The 23,765-nt window shown below is 47.2% G+C and overlaps 1 protein-coding gene across 3 annotated transcripts in view; it reads right to left on the reverse strand.

Moving 5' to 3' along the window:
- Positions 1–23,765, reverse strand: part of LOC149337815 (agrin-like) — a 353,629-nt gene that overhangs the window by 139,155 nt on the left and 190,709 nt on the right. For all 3 annotated transcript variants that reach the window (XM_089553543.1, XM_089553542.1, XM_089553544.1), the window contains exon 2: positions 12,902–12,943. In XM_089553543.1, coding sequence (XP_089409669.1) covers positions 12,902–12,943 — 42 coding nt within the window. The remainder of the gene's footprint in view (positions 1–12,901; positions 12,944–23,765) is intronic.

Below are 23,765 nucleotides of genomic sequence, written 5' to 3' on the forward strand. Positions count from 1 at the left end.
AGCACAGGCCGAATGCTTTATTCTCTGTGGAGCCACTTCGCACCATGTCCGCCGGTTGGCCAATAGGCCTATGTAGCTGGTGCGAACGGCGTGGAAATGCGGCATGTGATCATTACTTGATAGGGGAGATCTCTCCCTTAGCCGCTTGTATTTTAAGACGGACTGCCACTGATCCAACACCAAAAAGAATCATTTGGGCTCCTGGCCACCAGGGCTTACGAGGTAATGAGGCCGCTGACGCGGAAGTCCGAGCGCTTATTCACCGGGCTCCTCATCCCAGCTCTTCTGGCTCGGAGACTAACCAGCCGCTGCTGCGATTCAGGGAAATAATAACGCATTATAGCGACAACCACCGCCTTTTCCAGGCCTTTGAAAAGGGGCTGAGTAAGACGGAGGAGCGAACTTTAAGGCGCCTGCAGACAGGTACTCTACTCTGTCCTGCAATCTTAAAACATTACGATCCTAACACGGATGGGCGATGCCCGCACTGTGGGGAGACCTGTGATATCTTCCACATGGTGTGGGCATGTACTCAAAAATCCCCACCTCCCCCCTTCCCCTTCCAGAGAGGCATGGCAGACTGTCCTCCTCAATTGCTCCTCGCTTGAGACCCAAAGGGCTCTGGTGAAACAGGGGCGAGACGGGACCTCGTCATGCGGTGTCCCGAACTAGGGACGCCGACCATGTAGCGGGCCACTTTGTGGCTCCCAAACTCTATTCAACCAAATCAAAGTTTTCACCCCCACCACCACGAGTGACAACCCGCAGCAATATTCACTCCGTCGAGAAGAGTGAGTCCCCTACCACATCGGTGTGTCCACCAAAAGCTACCTGGACGCTTGTACTCATGACCTGACTGCACCCTGGCGGTTACAAATGGACATCTCAGTTTCCCTGCTCTTAGTTCGGCGGCGGTGCCCTGGAACCACAATCGCTTTTCACAAACGCAGGTTTCCGTACTTAGGTGAGCAGAGTTTCCAGCCGTGTTTTGAGCGTTTGTCCCTGTGCCCTGCTCCCGAACACACCAAATTGTTTGATGTTCTTTTATTGGGGAAGCAATAATAATAATAATAATAATAATAATAATAATAATAATAATAATAATAATAATAATAATAATAATAATAATAATAATAATAATAATAATAATAATAATGGTTTTTATTTGCGCCAAATGAATACATGGCGCGGGAGACACGCAGTAAAAGCTGTCACAAGCGACAGCTTGACAGAGCCGGAGGCCCCCCTATACACTTGACAGCATCATAGGCGCAATGAAACGGCATGTCTCATCCAAAAAGAAAATAGAACAAAACATGAAAACATCTGCAATTACAATCACTCGTAAGAACTACATAAAATTATACAGAAAATGTGTTAGAATGAAGCTAGAAAGCACTTACAAAAGCAATGGAACATTCATGTGCGATGGCAATGAGTTTAGCGAAAGTAACAGATAAATTAAGCACATTTTTGCTTCAAATAAAATTCAAATCAAAGTGAATACAGACAAGCGGTACAGTCAGGGTAAACAACAATGTGACAGGGTAAACAGGAATGGCAAGCGAAGTGTCCTAGTACATGTTGAAATACCGGCGGAGTGTTTTGAACGTCACCTTTTCAAGTTGGATATGTTTATGATTTAAATCATTTAGTAACCGGGGTAGTTTATTCTGTAGTGTTTGTAGGCCGCATGTTGTGCGAAACGTCCTTACTTTCCAGAGCTCCGTGTAACGTGTCTGGCGTGTAGTAGCGTTTTGTTGTAACCTGGCTAGACGATGTAGAAATGAACTGTTGCTGGCGTTTTCATTCTTAATTGCCTTGCAAAGGATATAATCAAACAGCTTGGTAATAGGAATTATGTTGTATTTGAGAAAGAGATGATACGTATGTGAATAAAACGGCAGACTTTCTATTACTCTAACAAACCTTTTCTGCAACTTGTGAAGCTTCTGCAAATTTCCGTAAGTTGTCGTAGACCAAACTAAGTGACAATAATTGAGTCGGGAGGAGAATAGGGTATTATAAATTAACAGTAAAATTTTTGGTGGCAGTAAATTGCGATTGCGGTATACTAGCCCGATTACCTGTGCCAGCTTAATAAGCATGCTGTCCACGTGGACATCCCATGACATATTCTGCTGAAAGATAACACCTAATGTCTTAATACTGGAAGTTATTTCGAGAGGAGTGGCATTTAAGTAGATAGACTTTTGTATCGTTATGTTTTTGTTTTTACTTCGAAAGAATACGGCTTTTGTTTTGTTTGCATTAATCGTCAGGCTGTTTTTACGCGTCCATTCGCCTAGTTTTATTAATGTTAAATTAGCAGCATCAACAAGGTCGTCACTAGTTTTACCGGTTAATAATATGCTGGTATCATCCGCGTACATGATAAATTTCACGGTTGCATCAATATTCACAATATCATTCACGTACATATTAAATAAAAAAGGTCCTAATATACTGCCCTGTGGGACCCCTGCTGAAATAGATAATGGGTTAGAACTGTGCTTGTTTATGAGGACTATTTGTCTACGAAATTCCAAGTAGGAGCGTATAAGAGATGCGGCTTTACCTCGAAAGCCATAGTGTTGGAGTTTTTTAATTAAAAGTTGATGACTGATGGAGTCAAATGCTTTTGACAGGTCAATAAAAATTCCTAATACAAGTCTTCCTTCTTCAAACTGATTTAGTATGTGTTCTTTAACAGCTCAACAACAATACTACTCCCAAGAACGGCCTTTCGCGTAGCGGCGGCCACTTGCCACTTTTGACCTTTACAATGATCCCTGACGTCATACCATGCCATACGTCACGCTGTGACGTCATACCAAAAACGAGAGACGGGCTACCAACTCGGCTAGTCGGGTAACGGCGGCCGCTTGGCACGGCGCACCGCGCTCTTCCCACTAGAGGCGCTGCATATGCAGTATATAACACCTGCTTTCGCAACCTACCAGGCCTAACCAAAGCTCAAAGCTAAGCCCCCACCAATTTCTTCATGAATCTTTGTAATTGCTTCTAACTAAAAGTTGCTACCCGGTTTCGTGTTCCGCATCATCATCTGATAGCCAAGCTTGCTTTACTTTGAATCCCGCAAACATTACTCATCTGGCTCGAGTACTTTCCGAAAGCCCGCGTGCAATTCACATTCGCCAACTGTTGCAGCTCATCGCATGCTGACGTCACATCAGGTGTCCCTCAGGGCGAAGGATTATCACCGTTATTATTCTTAATCTGCATAAATGATCTCACAACTAACACCAGAACCAAACTTCGGCTTTTTGCGGATGACTGCGTCGTTTATAACGTCATCCATGCCCCTGAAGACACCATTAAGCTATAAAATGATATATACACAATTGCATCATGGTGTGAAAAATGGCACATGCCACTTAATCTATGTTAATGCCAACTCATGTCATTCTCTCGTAAAAAAACCTCTATTAACCGCACATACCCTATTCAACTCCCATTGCCCGAACTTCCCCTTACAAATACCTTGGCGTTCACCTGACATCATCCTTATCATGGGTCACTCTTGGTTACCTGCGACGGAACCTAACATCAGCACCACCTGAAATCAGACAACTAGCTTATCAGACATACGTACACCCGAAGCTCGAATACGCCTCATCCATCTGGCACCCTTCCCAGCATACCTTACAAATGAATTAGAAGCCGTTCAAAACCGAGCTGCGCGGTTTATCACATCACAGTACTCGCGTGATACTAGGGTCACTCCACTAGAGCGAGCCCTTTCCCTCCCACGTCTCCAATCACGTCGCATCGTATCACGCCTGTGCATCTTTCATTCCTTTCTCTACCACCCTATTGACAGGCATCTTGTGCTACAGCCGCCATCAAGAATATCCCCTCGCCTAAACCACAGTCATCCCATAACTCTCATGAAAGTCCGTACGTCAGCGATGAATGATTCATTCTTACCATATGCAATAGCCCATTGGAATCACCTGCCTGATAATATTGCTTCGTGCACAGATCGAGAAATTTTTTGCACTCAACTAGCGAGTCACCTGAGTCTTACGTGATGTATTCGGCCTTACCAAATAATCTGATCCTGTGCTACTGTCTGTTTTCATGACTTTTTGCTTTGTTTCGTTCCTTTGCTTTTTTGTTTTTGTTATTGCTGAGCTGGTTGTTGTTACACACTGTTCTTTCCCCAGCCTCATGTAATGCCCACGGGGCCTTAAGACTTCAATAAACGAAATGCCGCGGCACGCTCCAGCGACGGGGAAAACGCCTGTGGCTAGCAAATTTTGCTCGAGCCTCCACGCTAGCAAACGCAACGCTCGGCGTGTTCGCTTCGTCAGCGTACCAAGACGCTGGACGGTACAACCGGCGCTACGAGGACTATTATCAAAGAAATTAAATATGTTTACACGCACCAGTCTCTACTCATCAGTTGTGACGGTGGCTCGGCGATGACAACTTCCGCACCTGTAGCTTCTTTTGCTACCAACGCTGCCGACTCCTCGGCGCTCAGCCTATCCTCCAAGACCCGCCGCCACAGCCTTCTAAATCATCGCTCGCTGTGTGGGGTTGAGGTCGCTAAAGTGCGGACCGCAGTTCTCTGACACAACTTCGTTGTCGTGATCGGGAACGCTGTCTATTTTAACGCTGGTGCAAACATAAATGGAGCAACGGTAGCGACGGCTTATAGAGGCCCTCAACGACACGGCCGGCGGCGGTTTCCATTTCGGCCGCTGCCAGGCTGCACAGCTCGGGGCTGGTAATCACGGAGTCCACGTTTACGTCACTTTTCGGCTATATCATCATCAGAAAGACCCGACTTTGAATCGTAGCGGCGGGAAAGCGTTTTTCAACTTCGCATCCAAGTCTATTAGCAACAAACGGATCTTTCGCCTCCGGACAAGCGACAAGAATGCCACGAAATACCGAACTTAAACAAATTCAGCAGTTGTCCCTCAGTGGGCCCCCTGAAATGACTTCGACGGGTACGTCCTACTGCAAGAGACCTGTAGAGGTCGTCTTTGCGGGTGTTCGAGTGAAATTGGAAAGCTTTGCGTGCACCCTATAATTTCGATGTTATAGGGTCTCCTCTCCGATGACGCAACCGGTGTAAGGATGCTGCGGTCAGGTGTCGCCCTATCGGTTGCGTGCTACTGGGAGCAGCGCTTTCTAAAAAATATTTCTAAATTATAACCGCTCCTGTCGGGGGGCTCCAAATGGTCGCCAGCGCAGGACAATTTTTCCCGACATGAGGGCACTAAAGCTCTCGCATTAAAAGAAAACAAGGAATGAACTGGGCGATTGTTGGAAATTCTCTCCCGGTGTCCGCAAGTGTCGTGGAACACGAAAAGACTCGCGATAATCGAGCGTGGTACCAAGCGCCTCTCCAAAACGAGTCCGCATCACACGGGTTCAAACAGCCCACGGTTGACCGCTCGATCAGGTGTGCTGCGCCCTATTCATTGTGAATTTCGCGCTACAGCAACGACAGACAGAGTTTTGTGGAGATGACACCACTGTCACGTTCGAGCAGACTCGCAGCGGAGATGGTATGAACTAATCCTGCAGCTACCAACTGTTAAATTCATGCTTTAAACGCCACCTACGTCGCCAGTAGCTGCAGCTGTTATCTAAGTATCAACGATTGCCGGGCAGTGAAACTGAGAAGCCACCCACGGCGCCTGGCGAACGTAATTTGTTTCGTCGACAAGAGTCACCCAATACTCCTATTGCCAACAGAGGTTCATACATCACCACCTTCAGCCTAGCTACAACCACGACAAAATCAAGACCGCGCCGAGTAACCCGGATGGATGCGCCAGCTGCGGTGACCTGGTTATAACGGTGGTTGTAGTGCTTTTTGATGTATCATGTCATGAAAGTTTCCTCCCCCATTTTTTTCATATTTCGCTTTTTTCCAGTTCATGCTTGTGTCGGCCGCCCTTTGATGAGTGAGCCTTAGGTTGTAATCTAGTTTAGTTTATTAGTTTATGGGGTTTAACGTCCCAAAGCGACTAAGGCTATGAGAGACGCCGTAGTGGAGGGCTCCGGAAATTTCGACCACCTGGGGTTCTTTAACGTGCACTGACACCGCACAGTACACGGGCCTCTAGAATTTCTCCTCCAAAGAAATTCTAGCCGCCGCGGCCGGGATCGAACCCGCGTCTTTCGGGTCAGCAGCCGAGCACCATAACCGCTGAGCCACCGCGGCGGCTGGTTGTAATCTTTGACCCCCTGACTATCACGTGGTTTTTGGCATATAATTGTGCTGGACTTTCCTCGAAAATAAAGATTTGTTAGTCAGCGCCCGTCCTGTCGTCAGTGTTTCTTAACTTGTCTCCGTCTTTTTTCGCGCTGGTCATTTCGAATCATGTCCCACCAACTCGCCCAGTCAGTAATTTTGATTTTGACCGCATCCCAGCCAATTCTTTTGCTCAAACCTGCGACGCTGGTCTTCTCTTGGAATCCACTCAATTACCATAAATGACCTCAGTACAATGGGAAGTTGTCGCCTATAAATAGTTCGGGCTGAATGAAACAATGCGACTTTGTGCGTGTCATGGCTGCAGTAAAAAATCGCGTGGCCGTTCGTCACACGTCCGCAAGCGGGAGCAAGATCTCCGCTGCACTCCGAGGGCAGCAAGCTGGTAAAAGCGTCTGAAAGGCGCACTCTTCGGCGATCTCGTTTGAAACAGAAAGAGATAGCTTCAAGCAATCTCAGTGTATCACGTTGCCTTAGCCATCGAGAGCGCGTTGCTGACGGCATCCATAAATAGAGGAGAGCTACTCCCCCTGTCTGGCTCGGCTTGCTTTCCGAAAGAAAACGGGCCGTGGCGCGTGCCAAATGACGCGTGCCGCAAAGGGGAAAGCACTCTTTCTCAAAGCTCTCTTCCACAACCGCGGAATCTGCTCGCTCGGAAGGGACAGAACTTTGCTCTAATCGGCCCCTGAAAAAAAAAAATGAAAAATGGAGGTGCTGTTCTATTCCCGCATTTGCGGGCACGCCTTTATGCGAGAAATGTGGGGCGAGAGGCTGAGAGCTACAACCATGCGTCTCACCCCGACATCCTTCAAGAAAAACGAGTCTGCGGGATGCCCTCGGCTGTCGGCTTTTCAAGAAATGAGCATGCCCACAATGGTCAGCAATGGTTGGAGACATCCCAGCGATTCAAAGAGCACTGCACTAAGATTCCATCGCGCTTCGAAATCGTGCAAAATCGCGCTGCCAGGTTTATTTTCTGAGACTACTCCTCTCATTCCAGTGTCACTGCACTCAAGTCACGGGCTAATCTTACTAAGCTTGAAAAGCAGCGCTGCATCTTCAGGCTGTGCCTTTTCACAAGTTCTACCATACGCCATTCAATGTTTCAGCAATCTTACCAGTTCATCGACAATCAAGTCGCACCAGCCATCCTAAAGCCGTCTATCCGCCCTCAGCACAGACTGCAGCCCCTCTTCGTTCGTTTTTTGTTCAAACCGCTCGGGACTGGAACAAACTGCCTGTCGATGCTGTGTACCACTCCGACCCACATTCCTTCAAGACTGCCATTTAACCACTCTTCACTTGAACATCATGCCCATCCCTCATGTAATACCCGGGAACGCCAAGGGGCATTTGAGGTAGTAGTAATAATAAAGTTCAGGAATCCAGTATTGTGGTCAGCCCAAGAAAGCACACTCTTTATGTCTTTGTCAGTTTGATTGCTCTACAGTCAAAACTTTTATAAATCAGTCAAAGAAAAGGTGCCAAAGAAAGTTCTTGTTCAAGCTGCGGTTATTAGAAGGGTTATGCGTATAATTTTATGGCTTATTGTCATCGCCTGCATGTATAATGTATAATACACGACGGAGAGAAGAGCTATTAGTTGGTATCGGCTGCCGTGCGTAACAGACGGCTAACGTCGACGCCCTTGCAGGTAAGAAAAAAGGGAAGAAACGAACAAAACGATGCGGGTATTGTTCTTGCAAGCAAAGATGTTATAGCTTTCGTCCAGCCTTTCATTCTACCAAGAAGTCTGCGGCGTCAACCTGAAGATGTTAATTACTTTGCGATATAATGTATTTAATTTAGGTGGTGGTAACTCATTTGTCACCTGCAAATACAAACAAGATCGGCAGGTGGCTAATGGGAGAGAGGGAATCTCAAACGGACACTGTGCTGTACTGCGGGTGTCTTATTAGTTGGTTTATTACATTTTAGTCCATCGTGCACTCGCTGTCATGCTCGCTGATCATTGTTTCGTGCGTTAGAATTCTTCGAAACAGGTATTTTTTTCCAGAGTTTACAAAATAAAAAGCTTGCGAAATCTGGCCTCTTTCACCTCGGAAGACCTTCACGGCTCTAAAAAGAGAAACTGGGCCCTTAAAATTCAGTTCTCGGTATGTTTCTTAAAGTATGAAAAGCTTCTAGTTCCCATTATCGACGTGTAAAGGCATGTGTGGCCCGGTTTGAGGAGACAAAGGTTCTTGGCAAGAGTAAAGACAGGATACCACGGATCAGCCTAGAAGACTACCACATGAAGAAATTTGGCAGCGAGTGCATCAGCGAACCGCCTTTATCTCTGTTCCAGGCTGAGATTGACTTTTTTAATGCCTGTTGAATCGGTGGGAAGATAAACGGAAGTGTGATACCCTTGCCTACACGCGCATGCGTTCTTGATTTGATGGCTCTGTCATAACCCTCGTTTTTTTTGTCATCATTTCCGTCCCGACTCTTCGGCCTATATATGGTGTGGCCTTCGACCAATAAAGCCCGTTGTCAGCGCTTGTGCGTATGTTTCTTCTCTCTTGTCGGTGTCTGCGTTACAAACCCTTGTATATCAATATAAAGCCGAACATCACCCGTGAGCGGCGGTGAATTCCAGGCCGAACATTATGCCAAAGGTGAACATGGTGCAGAACATGATGTCGAAAATTCCGGAAGTTTTTGAGCAATATCACACAACAGTTACTTCTTGTAGCTTCGGCCATCGAACAAAGGACACAGCGCAGTGCATTTGGACCGCAGAACAAAGTCAGGAAGAACAGAAGACATGTAGGACGTATGATTTATCTTGAGAAACTAAATATAAATAATAAAGGAAAGAAATAGGCGATGTCTGATTACAAGCTGCTAAGTGGTAGAATTAAAAGAACTGCGACAAGACTTCGAAAACCTCATCGCTGGTAGCTTAAAGAGGCCCAGCAACGCTTTTCCCATATGCTTTAGATGATTTCTTCATGACACGCAGATACCGAATAAAAAAGAATTACTGGATTCGGTGCACTAGAACGGGAGTTATTAAGGAATGAATTTTCAAAGTACAAGCAAACAAAAAATATCCCTCAACTCAAATTTTCCCGGTCTTCGCTTTAACGTTTCACTCACCCAATGACTACACACGGCGGGACCAATCGAAACAGCGTACACGTTCACGTCACCACAACGTCTCGTAAGATAGCTTCTCATGGTTTCCTGGTCGCTGTAACACGTTTTCGCTGACGCTGGCGGCGTCGTTTCCATGGTTACAAGCACGTAGGCGCTCGACTCGCGTCAACAAACAGCAGCAACACAGAAGTTGTGGAACGCTGAAGAATGGCCTTCCCCGATTTGTCAGAGTTGGAGCGTGAAATACTGAGACGGAGCGAAGGAGCCGAAAGCTCCACTATAGTACAGGCATGCTGTCGTTGCTCGAATCTAGAAAGCATCCTTTCAGGTAGCGTGGCTGTTTTTGTATTTTCTTGTGCGAACGTGAAGTAAGCCGAGCCTGCCGGCCGGCCAGCTTGAACGCCGGCAGACGGGATCCCGTCTGCCGGCGTCATAAAAACGACCTAAAGAGTGTTCTTAGAGGATTCTGGTGTGGGCTAGTTGGTTCATGCTTAATAAACAGATTCACAACAGCGCTAAGGAATGAGGACAGAAGGAACATGAAAAACACAGGACAGCGCCCGTCCTGTGTTTTTCGTGTTCCTTCTGTCCTCGTTCCGTAGCGCTGTTGTGAATCTGTTTATTAAGAGTGTTCTTGACGTAAATAATAAAGCCTGAGATAGGAAAATGAGAAATATATCATTTTTCCGGGTCACTGGCCCATACCGGGTTGCAGGTAAAAGTGACAACTGTGGCACGAGCGAATTTGTTGCGCGAACAGCCTCGCAGCTGCCGCTGGCCCGACGGGGTCCGGCTCGACTGGCGCCCGCTAGCTTCGCTGCTGAAGGCGTAGCGGAAATTGACCACACTATTATTTTATTGTAAGATGATGCTGTTGACAGCAAAGCGGTGTGAACAGTAGGCCTTTTATTATAGCGCAGCGAACTTCCGAAGCGCCGGCCCCTGCGACTTCGATGCGAAACAGGCTATAGGCTTAGCGACGACCACGGCAGCCAGGCAGCAGCAGAGCTCGTCGCCCGGAGCGCCCGCGAGCGGTGCCGTTGCCGAGAGCTCGCAACATAAGCAGGCATGCTTTGTCGCTGCTCGAGTACAGGTGGCAGTCTTTCTGATAACAAAGCGATCTTGTCTTTTTTTGCAGTATTTGTGCGACACCGGTTGTAGGCGGAGCTTGGGTAGAGCGGCGCAGGAGTGCTTGCCGCTCCGTCTGTCCCTGCTTAGGGTGCCTCGATGCCAGCGCTGCGCCGTACACGGCGGCGCTGGCATCGAGGCACCCTATCCCTGCTTGCTGTGGTGCGGCCGTTCGGAAGCGGCGGAAATGCACCGGAAGCAAGCTCAACATATGTGTAGAGGGTAACAATACACTCAGGTGGTTGCGAAGTTCTTTGATGCAAAGTAATAGCCAGCGCCTCTGCTGGGGCTTTTTTTTCTAACAAGCTTTGAAATGCTTTTGCGTAAGAAAAGATACTAGTTTTTTCAATTTAATATAAAAGGACACAACATAACATAACATATTTTTGCTAACGAACACAATTATCTTGTTATTAGTTGTTCATACAATCATAATCGCCCGCCAGCTGAAGTCATATCCGCTGCAAAAGACGACCGCTGTGTGCCGACAGCGTCAGTGCCATGATTTTGGTTCTCGTGCAAATTAAAATATTAAATACTGAAATATGCGTGTTATGACCGGTGGTAATAGCGTCGCGATAGCTCAACAATTACAACAAGGAAGCAAAACAATGCACTCAGATTATGTTGCAGGGCCCCTTTAATGACTTTCGGTACGCGGCGACTGCATCGCGTAGCTGGAAGGTCATGCTCATGCTGTTTAATTTTATATGGGTTACCCCCAGGCCTAACGCATTACATACGGGTGAGGACAAGGCAAGTAAACAGCAATAAAGGGCAACTGCCGAGGTTTTAGAAATCGATGAGCTTAAAATTGTCGAATGTGTGAAAGATGCAGGCAAAACATGCAAAGCCCTTTTGAGCTAGAATTTAAAATGGTGACGTAATCGCCGATTAAAATCGCGAAGGCCTTCAAGCTTCTGCGCAGCGCCTAACGCCAAGTAGGGGACGCATGATGACGTCATCGAAGGTATCGGTACATTTCCAACGCACAAACGCCTGCTTTGAAGGAAAAAAACCAACGCCACAGGAGGCAAAGCCCGCTGAGCGTTGTTTGACAGCATCTAACAAGGCTCGGTAAGGTATGGCTGACAGCAGCGGTAATTTGAAATAATACCTTCCGTGTCGTCACACTGAACATCCCTGCACTCCTCCGGAGGTTCGAGGAGAAGCGCAAAATTCAATCATCGATTACGTCCCTATTGTAAATGCTAGGGCAGAAACGCTTGGCAAGCTTCACTTACAGCCTATATAGACTTGAATCCTTGAGTATCGCGAAATTCTCGAAAAGTGATGCAGTTGCCCTTTAAAGAACAAGTATAACAGAAGGCTCAAGTGGCAGCGGGATACCTAAGTATAACATAGAAAAAAGCTAATGAACATAGAAAAGCAATTATTCTTTTATGATCGAACTCGGCTACCATATGCAAGACACATACCCCGTATAGTAGTTTCTTCAGTGACGGTAGAGATTAAAAAACTCTCTTGGGATGCACCCAAGCATGCGACTAGCCTTTGAAGAAGCAGACTTATCGTGAAGACTCAATAATAGTTGTGAGATGTATTAGCACCAAGGCAGGATGGCGCAGAATTGAGGTGAATATTTTTAATAAAATATTCCGAGCATCTTTGCTGGTTGCGGGTCACGCGCATGCACTTGCATTTAGATATGTTTAATTCAATCTTGCACTTTTAGCACCAGTCAACAGTTGCAGTGTTATTATTCAGTGGGGTATGTGACGCAGTTGGTAAAAAAGGACCGACAGTTATACTGGCGCGCGGGTAATGGAGACGAAAGGCCCACGGGATTTCGTGGCTCTTTCTCCAACGGCTGTGGCCGATTTCATCATTGCGCAACCGCAAGCCGACCACTAAAGTCTGGCAGTTCCAGTCGGCGCAATGCAATCGGATCAATCCCCCCCCCCCCCCCCCCCGTCACCGTGTACCCTCAAGGTCACAGCTCTTTTCTTAATGAAAAAGTTCTTATTTTTAGGCGACACCTATGTTGTTTTCAGCTACGTGGACATGCAGAACGTAAACAATGTGTGTTATATCTCCGCGAATGGCGGAAGGCGTGCAAGCGCCGGGTACATTTTTCACTGATCATGGCTGGTAAAAAGCATAAATTACGTATGTCCATTTACTTACTTTTATTACTGATTCGACTCTTGTCTAGGCGCGCTTCCTACCAAGCAAGTACAGCTGAGTAAGAAAAGGGAAATAGAGGCTCGCGGCAAGAGCACGCGCCCAGTTCTGCGTCCGGGTGCAAATTTGGTTCACAGAAACACCGTTAATTATGACTGCCTAGGGAACATGTATTTATGGCGAGGAAACCTGGCCTGACCATCCACTCTATTAGAGTGATTGTTCTTGTTTTATTTTTTATTACGCCTAACGAGTAGAACTTACCGGCACCCATTCCAGCGTCAGCTTGATGCTCGTCAGACACATCTGAAACGAGAAAATAGAAAATGCAATCTCAGTAAAAGTTACCCCTTTAAACAAGCTTAGCAGCACGTTATGTTCGCCATGTTGAGAGCAACAACCGTTAGAAAGACAAAACAGGCGTCCGCATTCTCAGCGCGATTTCGTCTCGCACCCTCAAAGGCGAGACAAAATGCTATCCTTGTTACGAGTCCATCATAATTTTTTCGGCTTTTTCGCGATAAGTGGTAGCACAGCCTCACATGTTAATACCCGAGCTTGAGTGTTGCGTTCAAACCTTATGCGATATGGCATGGTGGAGTCGACGCCTGCCTTTTGCGAATCTGTTTTTTCGCCCAGCCATTCGACAGTCACGAAAACTACGTCATATTTGAAGTCGTGAAACAATGAATTGCATTATTGCTTTCAGCGCTAAAGACTCGACTGAAGCAATGACGTTTGTGACACATGTGTTCATTTTCGAACATTGGACGCCTGTGGCCGAGAAAACCACCTTTTTCAAGTCTCACCTTATTCACAGGTAAAAACTGCAGCAGAGGTAAACGCAGACCAAGAAGTAGCACACACGACGGGGACGATGTCGAGGACGATGTGACACCGACAACTGAAGATTTATTCCAAAAGCCGCATATTTAAGCGGAGGAACTGCCAGCACTTTGAATCATTTAGCATTATCGGCATGTATCGCCACGCCAGAAATTCATTTCCTTCTTCGTTACGCCAACCGATGGCGGGCTGATCCATTGCTCCCCGGAATCATGGATGGCCCAGGCTTCCAAGATTTCTCGAGTCAGCTTGTCTCTGTTCTTTTTTCTTTTTCGGTTCCTGCACGTGGTGAATGCCAGCCGGACTTGTTTCTTGCATATCCCACGTTCCCTGCAGTGCATCGCAAGACTGGTGACAAGCTTGCCTGCTGTATCCGTTGCGTGCTCTCTTGTCCTATCGTTGAAATATGTCCCCGTCTGTCCTATGCAATGCTTACCTCAGAATTCCACGTTGATTCCGAAGATCAGTGTGTCAGCGCTCCATCGGTTGGCATAACGAAGATGAATTTCCAGCATGCGATGCATGCCGATATTGATAAGAAACGGTTCAATGTGCTGGCGGTTCCTCAGTGTAAATATCAGACTTTTCTAATAAATTTTCAGTAGCATCGTCCTCGTCGCGTGCGTGCTACTCCCTGGTCTCCGTTTCTCTCTGCTGCTGTTTTTAGTCTGATGCTAGCTGAACTATCCACCTTGTCAACTTTTTCGGCAGGGCCTCGCTTTTCAGGCGGAAAGCGAACTGTGCGACAGTGAGGCTTGTTCTCAGCTGGCACTCGACGGAATATCTTCGTCACCAGTGGGAAAAAGAGGGCAGGAAAATGAAACACTTAGCAGCACAAAATTACCAGGACTGAGAGGCAAGCACTAGTCCGCTGCTGGCTTAGATTCAGACACAAGGATATGTTATTGTTGTCCTCATACAATGACCCACACAGAGGCTTTATTTACGCGAGGATCTCTTGCCGAAGCGCTGCCTAGCGGAATAAGCCTCCGCCGTCGTTCAAGATTCCTTAAATTGCATTAATCCGGCTGCGAGAGCACTGCTCTAAGAAACCGAGACTTGGCATCGGCAAGGAGCTTGCAAATGTCGCCACGTTCGGCCCGGAGTGCCCAGTTTTCTTTCAAGACACTACTGTCGCTACTGACATTGCTTTATTTTTGATTCATTGCTCAAAAACTGAAATCGGGTAGAACATACTTCGAAGGCAACTTCCATGGGTAAGATCTGATATCCTCGAGCGCATTTCAGCACACAACACCATTCCCAGCACTGTTGGATTCAGAACGCCGCTATTCTCTTAGCTCGGTCACTGGCTTGCTAAGGTTATGAGCCATGACAGTACAGAGAGGGCAGGAGGCAGAGTAAAACTGAAATAAGGTGTCACAGCAGTGATACAGCTACAAAAAACTGCAACTACATAGAGGTTGTCCAATCTAGCTCAAACACGCGTGCTTAATTGGCAATGGTCAAGAGTTTTGTGCAGATGGAGCAGAGGTGGTATTTCAGAAGACGATGGGGTGAAATATCAGCTTGTTTACGTAGGAGTCAAGGCAAGACGCATAACAGGAGGCAGTGGCAAACACAAGTATGTACCCGAAATATGTTTGAACAATCTTATTGTAAGTAACGCTGCTCAAAAACTGCTAAATATATATAGGTTTTCCAAACTAACCAGAACGCGCGTGTTTAAATATCAATGGTCACGCGTTTAGTGCCGATGTAGCAAAAATGGTGTTTCAGGAAGAAGGTGTCCCTGCAAAGCTCTAAATTATGACTCTGCGCTTCGCTACATATGCGGATATACCCCAGCCATTTTCTCATTCCTGACAAAGCAGAAGTCTTTATTTCGTTCGTTGGAAGCGTCGAGATCCTTGACCGGCTAAGAATGGTCGCTGAGGTTACCCGACCTTCTTTAAAGCAATACAATTAACAATTTCTAAAATTCCTACTCCTCGGCCTTGACCCGAATGACTCCAGCTCCGCAAGCCCCTGGCGTCCCACAGAACTCCAGAAGGCATCCCAAATGCTCATCCACTGCATGGCTCACCAGTCCATCATCTCCCGCCTCCTCAAACAGCCAAGATTGGTTTACCAAGTCCAATTCCAGCACATGACACGAGCAGAGTCGCTTGGAAGCTCTCAATCGAGCAGCAATGCGTGTTATTACGGGCCTCCCACGATTCACCCCATTGACGCCCTCCAGGCGGAGGCGCAAATAAACACGTCGCTTGACGTACTGATTCACCAGCGTCGCCAAAGTAAGGTGCAGAAATTGCCGCAGTATCTCTGAAGCCGCAGCTTTCTATTTTTTATTTAAGAAATACTGCAGGTCCTAAGTGGGCCCTAGCAGGAGGGGCGAAAAGAATACAGCATTGTGAATACGAATTCATCGCGCGAAACATACGTTAGCAAAACTCAATGAGACATGAAAGAGTTGACTCTTTCAAGAAAACTTGCAGAAATGCAAAACACGACTATGGGGTAGACGCCAACAATTCGTCAAGAGAGTCAATAGACATGAGGACATTAGAAGGCAGCTTGTTCCATTCCTCATTTGTACGAGGGGGAAAGGAATATTTAAAGGCATTAATTTTAGCTTTATATGGAGTTAAAGAATGTACATGATCATGTCTTGTGGGACGAGTTGTGAGCGCAGAGTATATGGAAGGCGTATCTGTGTTGCCTATCGTCACCTGCCAGCCACGACCTCCGTGGCTTTACCAGCAAGTTACAGACGATCGGTCTATGATTCACATACACACACGATCTGTTGGCCACCTGAGTGAGTCTGGTGTGGGGCCGGATGGCGTCTCGTCTAAGACTGAACCCTCGCTACGCTGACAGGTGGCGTATGTCGACGCTAGTTTGAGTGCTGTTGAATGCACGGCTGTCACTTCGCCTAAATTATTACCACACATTGCAACGCTCACTCCGCTGCCAGGCCGTCGACACAGGAAGGGCTGTTGGCCATTCGGGGCGCATTAAGCATCCTCTGTCCACATCTAGAAACCACCTGGACATCCTCACAGGCCTAAAAGAACGTCTTGCTGGGCAAGTTGCTAACTGTTTATCTTTGGTTACAGGCGCGAAAAAAGACAGAACACAAGACGGAAAGACGTCCCGTCTTTTTGCCAATTGTGTTCTGTCTTTTTTCGCACCTGTAACCAAAGATCCTCACAGGCTCTTCAGGTGCCATCCGTAGTCTGCGGCATGTTCTGAACAACGACTTATTTCATGGTATGTGAGGTAGCGCTAAACGGGACAAGGGACCGAGAAAGAGGCACACAACGCAGGCGCTAACTTCAAACTCACAGAGACCTAGGCGACCAAAGCGAACGTGAACCGTGTGGAAAACGACTTATTGGCACATTTAATTCGTGATATAAGTGAAAAACCCTCCCTCACGGTACAATGGGTTCGTCGAGAGGCCCACCCCACTCAAGGACGGAGCAAGCCACGAATCAGCTCCTCTCCAAGCGGCCTCTACGCAGAGAGTACTCCTTCCTGCGGCGTGCCACCGCAGCCGCTTCTACCGAGCAACTCTAACTTTTAAGGCGGAAGCCTTTAATGTCTCATCGTTGTAAGCAGCAGTTGTCGACAGAAAATGTCACGCTTTTCAATTGGTGGAAACGGTCGTGACGTCACAGTGCGCGAATTTCAAACGGGGCCAATTGTACTTTGGCTAGTAACCATGCAACCAATTCAAGGAATCGTATAGTGATGCTCCAATTAAGTGGGACTGAGCTTAGTTAATTGCTAAATTACCCAATTAGCCTAGTTAGCTTTACTAGTCAGGCCATATAAATAAATAAAACCGATTAAGAAATTGGTCGAGCTCAGGAATCGAACCCCGGTCTTCGGCGTGAGAGACGAGCATGCTATCCACTCCGCCATGCCAGCTCGATGGTTTGGAATGAACAAAGGCGCGTCTAGTGAATACGGTGTCTTCACTCACTCTCATCCTCCTCCATTCCCTTCCCGCGAGGTTTAGGTGTCCACCGACAAATGAGAGACAGATACATTTCCTTTCCTCAAATACAATTTTCATTTTCTTCATTACGGCTCCTCTTTATCTATCTTCTTTCACTCCCACTTCCTCCCTTCCTCTACGGTGCGGTTCAGGTGTCCACCGAGATGACAGAGAATTACTGCGCCATTTCCTTTCCTCAAAAAGCGTTGCGTTCAAAGGGCAAGGCATCGCGCTGAACGGGTGGTGTTCCGTGGACGGGTGGTGTTCCGCAGCGCTACAACGCGCTGTCGCGTTCCACTCGTAAAGGCGAAGCTTAAGCGTCATTAATTAGCAGTTAATTAGTATTCAGGCAGTAATCAGTAATTAACCATTATTTAGTGATTTGTCATCACTTAGTAATTAGTAGTCAATTATATGTGACGCCACCGGTGCCACAGAAACAGCGAAGGTGGTGCGGAAAACGCTTCCGCCTCTACCCACTTTAGACAGTCAAAGTGCCCCCTGAATTTTTTTAAACCCTCCACACCATCGTTTTTTCTTTGCCATTTTATAAATTTATGCTGAATGGACCCTCCACACTACCCTTTTTTTTTGCCATTTTATAAAATCATGCTGAGTAGAAATATAGCTCTGCACCTTGAGCTTGGCGAATGATAGGTAGCCTTAGGTGCTTATGCGCCACTAAACACAACAGAGTAAAACTTAGAAATCATTGAGGTAAAATAATACAAAAATTCATAAACCAGGACATAGAAGTTTACCATGGGCTTCCGTGCCGCAGCTATGGGTATTAAGAAAATTGCGTTCCATCTCTCTCCCTCTTCATCCCCCCCCCCCCCCCCCCCCGCGTAAGCAGCAGCTGCTCCGTTCCATATTTCTCAAGGCCATCTTCTTGGTTAACAAGATTCGCATGTTTTCTGTCGTCTGCCAACATGGGTAGCATTCTGCCAAAGAAGGCATCTATATCCCCCTCAAAAACCTATTTGCAAAAATTAGCGGTGGGCTTTCCTGAAACACCCGGCATGTCTAGATAACAAGGTAGACGAGGCCAGATAGCTTCCTAGAGGGCAGCAAAAGCACACAAGTAAAGAGGGCCTAGACAGGCGTAAAACCGGAGTGGAAACTGTACAAACCATTATACGAATGAACACAGTGTACCTCAGAAGAGCCATACCCTGCAGGGATATGAGACAGCGTCCCAGCTTTACTGTCATGCTTTGAAGAAACCAAGTTGCGCTATAAAAAAGACAGCCACAGGAAAAATACAAGGAGACAGACAGAGCGCAACCCGGCATACCTGGCTTTTTCCTGTGGCTGTCTTTTTTATAGCGCTACTTGGTTCCTTCAAAGCAATGCACCAACTTGCCCAACAAGAAGTTCTTCTAAATTTACTGTCATGTGGATCACGACAAAAAAAACTAATGGTTGAAATGTAAACTAGACGCAGTAGCAGCAAACGTTCTGTGCGGTGAAGCATAGGCACTGGGAGACGCATACGTGCATGCAGCTTCTACTCGGCTAGCTGGACTGACCGTGTCGATAAAGGTCCTTTTTGGAGGCCTTTTTCTTCATTTTTTTTCCTGTATACGAAGCCTCCAGCAATCGAACAGTGAGCCTCTATTCTATTTGTAGCCACAGGAAAAACACATCTGGAGCCATAGCGTCTTCAGGAATCGTATTTTCATCTCCGAAAGCAGCTCTTAATTTCAGCTGTTTTCAAAGGCTTCCATTGTTAAAAGGATGAACGCTTTTGGAAACGAGCTTTCGATCAGGCATCGGGACGCTCCAGCCTTCACTTGTGGGGAAGATTTCCGACACATTAAATCTAGTAGAAAAATCCAACCAGTTATATCTACGATCAGTTATACCAAAGAACACTTCTCCCATTCAAGCGCCACAGGCCGGCAGCTTTAGCGACGCTGATTCGGCGCTTCCCCGAATCCCTTATAGGACCAGACGAAGAGTGAAAGCTGAAAGCTGCTCGTTGCTGCAAAAATGTGTACAAGAGGCCAAGGTCTCGTCAGGCTCTTAGCCTTTAGCCTTGGCCTCCTCTTAGACACTGTCTGAGGAACAAATAAAGGAAAAAAAAAAGAGTGCGTAAAGAGTGAGATCACCGCTTAAGTTTGCAGGAGACGGTGGCGCTAGTTACCCTCCGGATTATAAGGGGATGCTCACAGCATCCGTCCAGCCCTCATGAGCAGTACTGCGGCCACTCGATCGGCCCGTCTTCGCTCCTGGCTCAGGTGGGGGGCTCCTCCCGATCGCCGTCTCCCGATAGGGGAGGAAAGGCCCATCCAGGAAACGGCCGCCAAAGGACATTTATCTGTGGCAGCGGCGGTGCGCCGTTTCCGGAACGGCCTGGCGCCAATTGCCGCTTCCTGCGGGGCCCAGGCGGAAGCGGCACTTCCTCCGGGCAGCGCCGGAAGCCCCCTGATAAGCGTGCCCGGTTTTCCCTCCGCCACACATTTGCGCCCCGACAAGACGCCCCCCGGGCGGTAAGTGGTCACGTGCGCAGCCACCCATCGCTCAGGCTCGAGCAACAACTACTACTTCCACGCTTCTCATGCTGCGGGGGTTATGCGCACAAAAAGAAGAAAAAACTCACCCGCCAGCGTCAGCGACAGCTGTTTGCCGTCGTGAATAAGACATTCGTTGTTTATTATCTTCTCTTTTATTTATTTCTCAGGTAGAGAGCGCCTAACTCCAACATCCTGTCACATGTGACGCCACTGCAATCGGGCCAATCACTGTGACGCGTTCAGTGGCGCCGTGCGTGATGTGCTGTCAGGCTGACCGATTACGCCGAGCAGTGTTTCTACTTAGTTCTCTCTCTCCCTGCCTTTTTATCCTTGCACTCCTTCGTGTTAAGCCAACGCGAACGCTGCAGAAACAAGAAGCCTGCCCTTAACTGCTAGAGATCATTGCGGCTACCGCACTGGGGGTATGCAAAAAAATTACCAGGAACTTTAGCGGCTAAAGTGGTGAAAGGCGAAAGCCTGAGTGCTGCATTCTGCTACGCGATTGTTCACTTCAAATTTTGTTGGTGCATTAATTAACTGCCAATTAATGACACTTAAGCTTCGTCTTTAGGAGTGGAACGCGACAGCGTGTTGTAGCGCTGCCAGGGAGTCCACGGAACGCCACCACCCGTTCGGCGCCCTTTGAACGCAACGCTTTTTGAGGAAAGGAAATGGGGCTGTAATTCTCTGTCATCTCGGTGGGCACTTGAGCTGCACCGTACAGGAAGGGAGGAAGTGTGAGTGAAAGAAAAAAGAGGGGCCGTAATGAAGAAAATGAAAATTGTATTTGAGGAAAGGATGTTACGCATTAACTGTCTCACATATCTCAGTAGACACTAGTCGAAAATTGTTTTTGAGGAAAGGAAGTTGGGCAGTAACTGTCTCACATATTTCGGTGGACACCCGTCAAAATTCTCGCGCTGTGACGTCACTACAATTTGGACGAATCTGAAACGCGGACAAATACGCCTTGCTAGTCGGTAAATTGGTTTTTGAGGAAAAGAAATGTACCTGTCTCACATATCTCGGTGCACTCCTGAACCTCGCCGTAACGGGAAGGGAGGAAGATGGGAGTGAACGAAGACACCGTATTCACTATACTCCGTTTCATACATCAGGTGCAACGCTGTCAAAGCTAGCGCTCTTTTTCGCGCAGCCTGCATCCGTGACAGAAAATAGTGCGTTGCTTGTGGTGAGCGAAAAATAACAAATGCATTGCCGACAGGCTTCGTGGGTAATACATTTGTCATCAGCGTGACAAAAAACGATGATATTGCGAGCGAATCGGTCGAGATCTGTGATTTTGTATTTTGCGTGTGTCGTCTTTTTCCATTTCACGTTTTCGCTGTCCCCGCTGGCCGCCGTGTTTACTCTTTCTGTCCGCCTCCTTTTTACTTTTGAGAAAATGGCGTCCAGCTCAGCGGCGTGACGACAATTTGGACCAATCTGAAACGCGGACAAATATGCCTTGCTCGTCGGTAAATTGGTTTTTGAGGAAAGGAAATGTATCTGTCATATCTCGGTGGACACCTAAACCTCGCCGTAACGGGAAGGGAGGAAGATGGAGCGACGCGTTAGACCGCACGGCCACAAAACAGCGCGGAGGGATACACCTCTCTATTTTTTTCTGCGGACTACTTCCGTAGCCTTCACCGCGTTGCACATGATGTATGAAACGGAGTATAGACGCACTTTTGTTCGTTCCAAACCATCGAGCTGGCATGGCGGAGTGGTAGCGTGCTCGACTCGCACTCCCGAGACCGGGGTTCAATTCCCAAGCTCAGCCAATTTCTTACTCGGTTTTATTTATCTGGTCTGACTAGAAATGTTAATTAGACTAATTGGTTAAGTAAGCAATTAACTAAACTCAGTCAAACTTACTTGGAGCATCACTATACGATCCCTTTAATTGGTTGCATGGTTAGCGGCCAAAGTACAATTGGCCCGGTTTGAAATTCGCGCACTGTGACGTCACGACCGTTTCGACCAATTGAAAAGCGTGACATTTCTGTCGACAGCTCCTGCTTACAACGATGAGGCATTAAAGGCTTCCGCCTTAATATCATTGACGCCTAAAGCGCACTCGCAGTCCCACTCAGCCTCTCTCTGCCCCTCTTTGCAAACTGGAACCAATCAATCAGTCATCGATTGATGGATTGATGAATTATCGATTCATTGACTGATCATTGAGTGCCAGTCGGTCATCTCGATTCATTGACTGATCATTGAGTGCCAGTCGGTCATCGAGACTGCTTCATTAGCGGTTGTTCATTGTTTTCATTGAACAATCATCGTCTAATAGATTAATAATCTATTTACTCTTATTATACCCTATTTTCATCTCAATCACCCATTTTGAGTTTTCGAATTTGGCGCCACGACATAATTTCCGCCCACTTACCATGTACCTGTCCAGCCTATTCAACCGTCCATTGACTTTTGCTTATAATTAATTCCCCAATTAGTCCACGTCAATCAAAACTTTTTTAATCGATTACTTTCCATTCATCAAACACTTTTCAATTCATTTCAAACTTTTATCGCGCTTTTTACACAATTCCCAATTTACCGCCCATCCATTCCCAATTTACCGCCCACTTCTATATCGAGGTTCGCGCTATTTCGACGTTCTTTTTACATTTTTGGCTCTAATTAATTAGCTAATCATCCTATCGGCATCAGTGTTCTTGCGCTTCATCCTCTCATCATCATCTTTCGATTACCGCCCCTCGTTTGACGCTACCTCTTCTGAGAGCGAGACAAGCGCTGCCGGCACGTTTTCATGGCACGTTGTAGCGACCCGCGCGGCCGACAGTGACAACATGCCAATGAGGACGAAGCTGTGGGCTTGCGCAAGGAGGCAACACTTGGACCTCGGTGAGTATCATTACATGCGCAAAATCGACGAATACAAAAGTATTAGATTCTTCTTATGCGCCCTTTACGCTCATTTCAAAGGTGGCGCTGCTTGGGCAAACAGGGGCGTGTCAGAAAGATACATTAGCGTTCGTCCTGTCTCCTTCTCTGTCTTTGTCCCAGTTTTATGCGCTACTCTTTTAATTAACAATGACACACCAACTAGCCCAGCTTTCCGCCTTGGTAACCTTGATTACATAGAAACGTTTGGTTTTGGTTTGGTTAACTTTGGGTTTTAACGTCCCAAAGCGACTGAGGCTGTAAGGGACGCCGTAGTCAGGGGCTAAGGAAATTTTGACCACCTGGGGTTCTTGAACGTTAAGCGCAATCTATCAACCGTTCGGTTTGTCTCTCTTTTAATGTCCTCTTTGACCAAACAGCGCAGCCTTTGAAATGACGGTATTCAAACGAGCCCAATCCCAAGCGCTTCTTTCGCCGTTTGTACGCCCGTTCTCATCGACGAGTACAAAAACATGAAAAGACGCTTAAGCTCCGCATTAAGTGTATGACGCGGTAGCGTAATGGGTGCCTGCCGCGCTTCACACACACGGTTATTCCATACTTTGCATGCATAGGTCTCGGGGAGTCCTCATGCCACTCCTGGCGCAGTGGTTAAGCGATGCTCCACTGCCCCGACAGGTCAAACACGGCCACTGCTCGAGCTTGTGCCACTTAGGTTGCTCTCCCCGAGCTGCTACGAGCGATCAATCATTAATTTAACTGCCACCTGCCATGGTGGGCACTTTGTTCGAAATCCGGTGGGCAGGGACCTGACATATTAAACTTAATAAGTTCTGTTGTCACTCCTGTTCAATTGAATAAGCAAGTTAAAGCAATATTTTTATCTGAGCAGGAGGTGCATAGGTTAAACTCCTGA

Source organism: Amblyomma mixtum, chromosome 7, assembly GCF_055824585.1.
Source record: "Amblyomma mixtum isolate Tamu chromosome 7, ASM5582458v1, whole genome shotgun sequence".
In the NCBI taxonomy this organism is placed as follows: Eukaryota; Metazoa; Arthropoda; class Arachnida; order Ixodida; family Ixodidae; genus Amblyomma; species Amblyomma mixtum.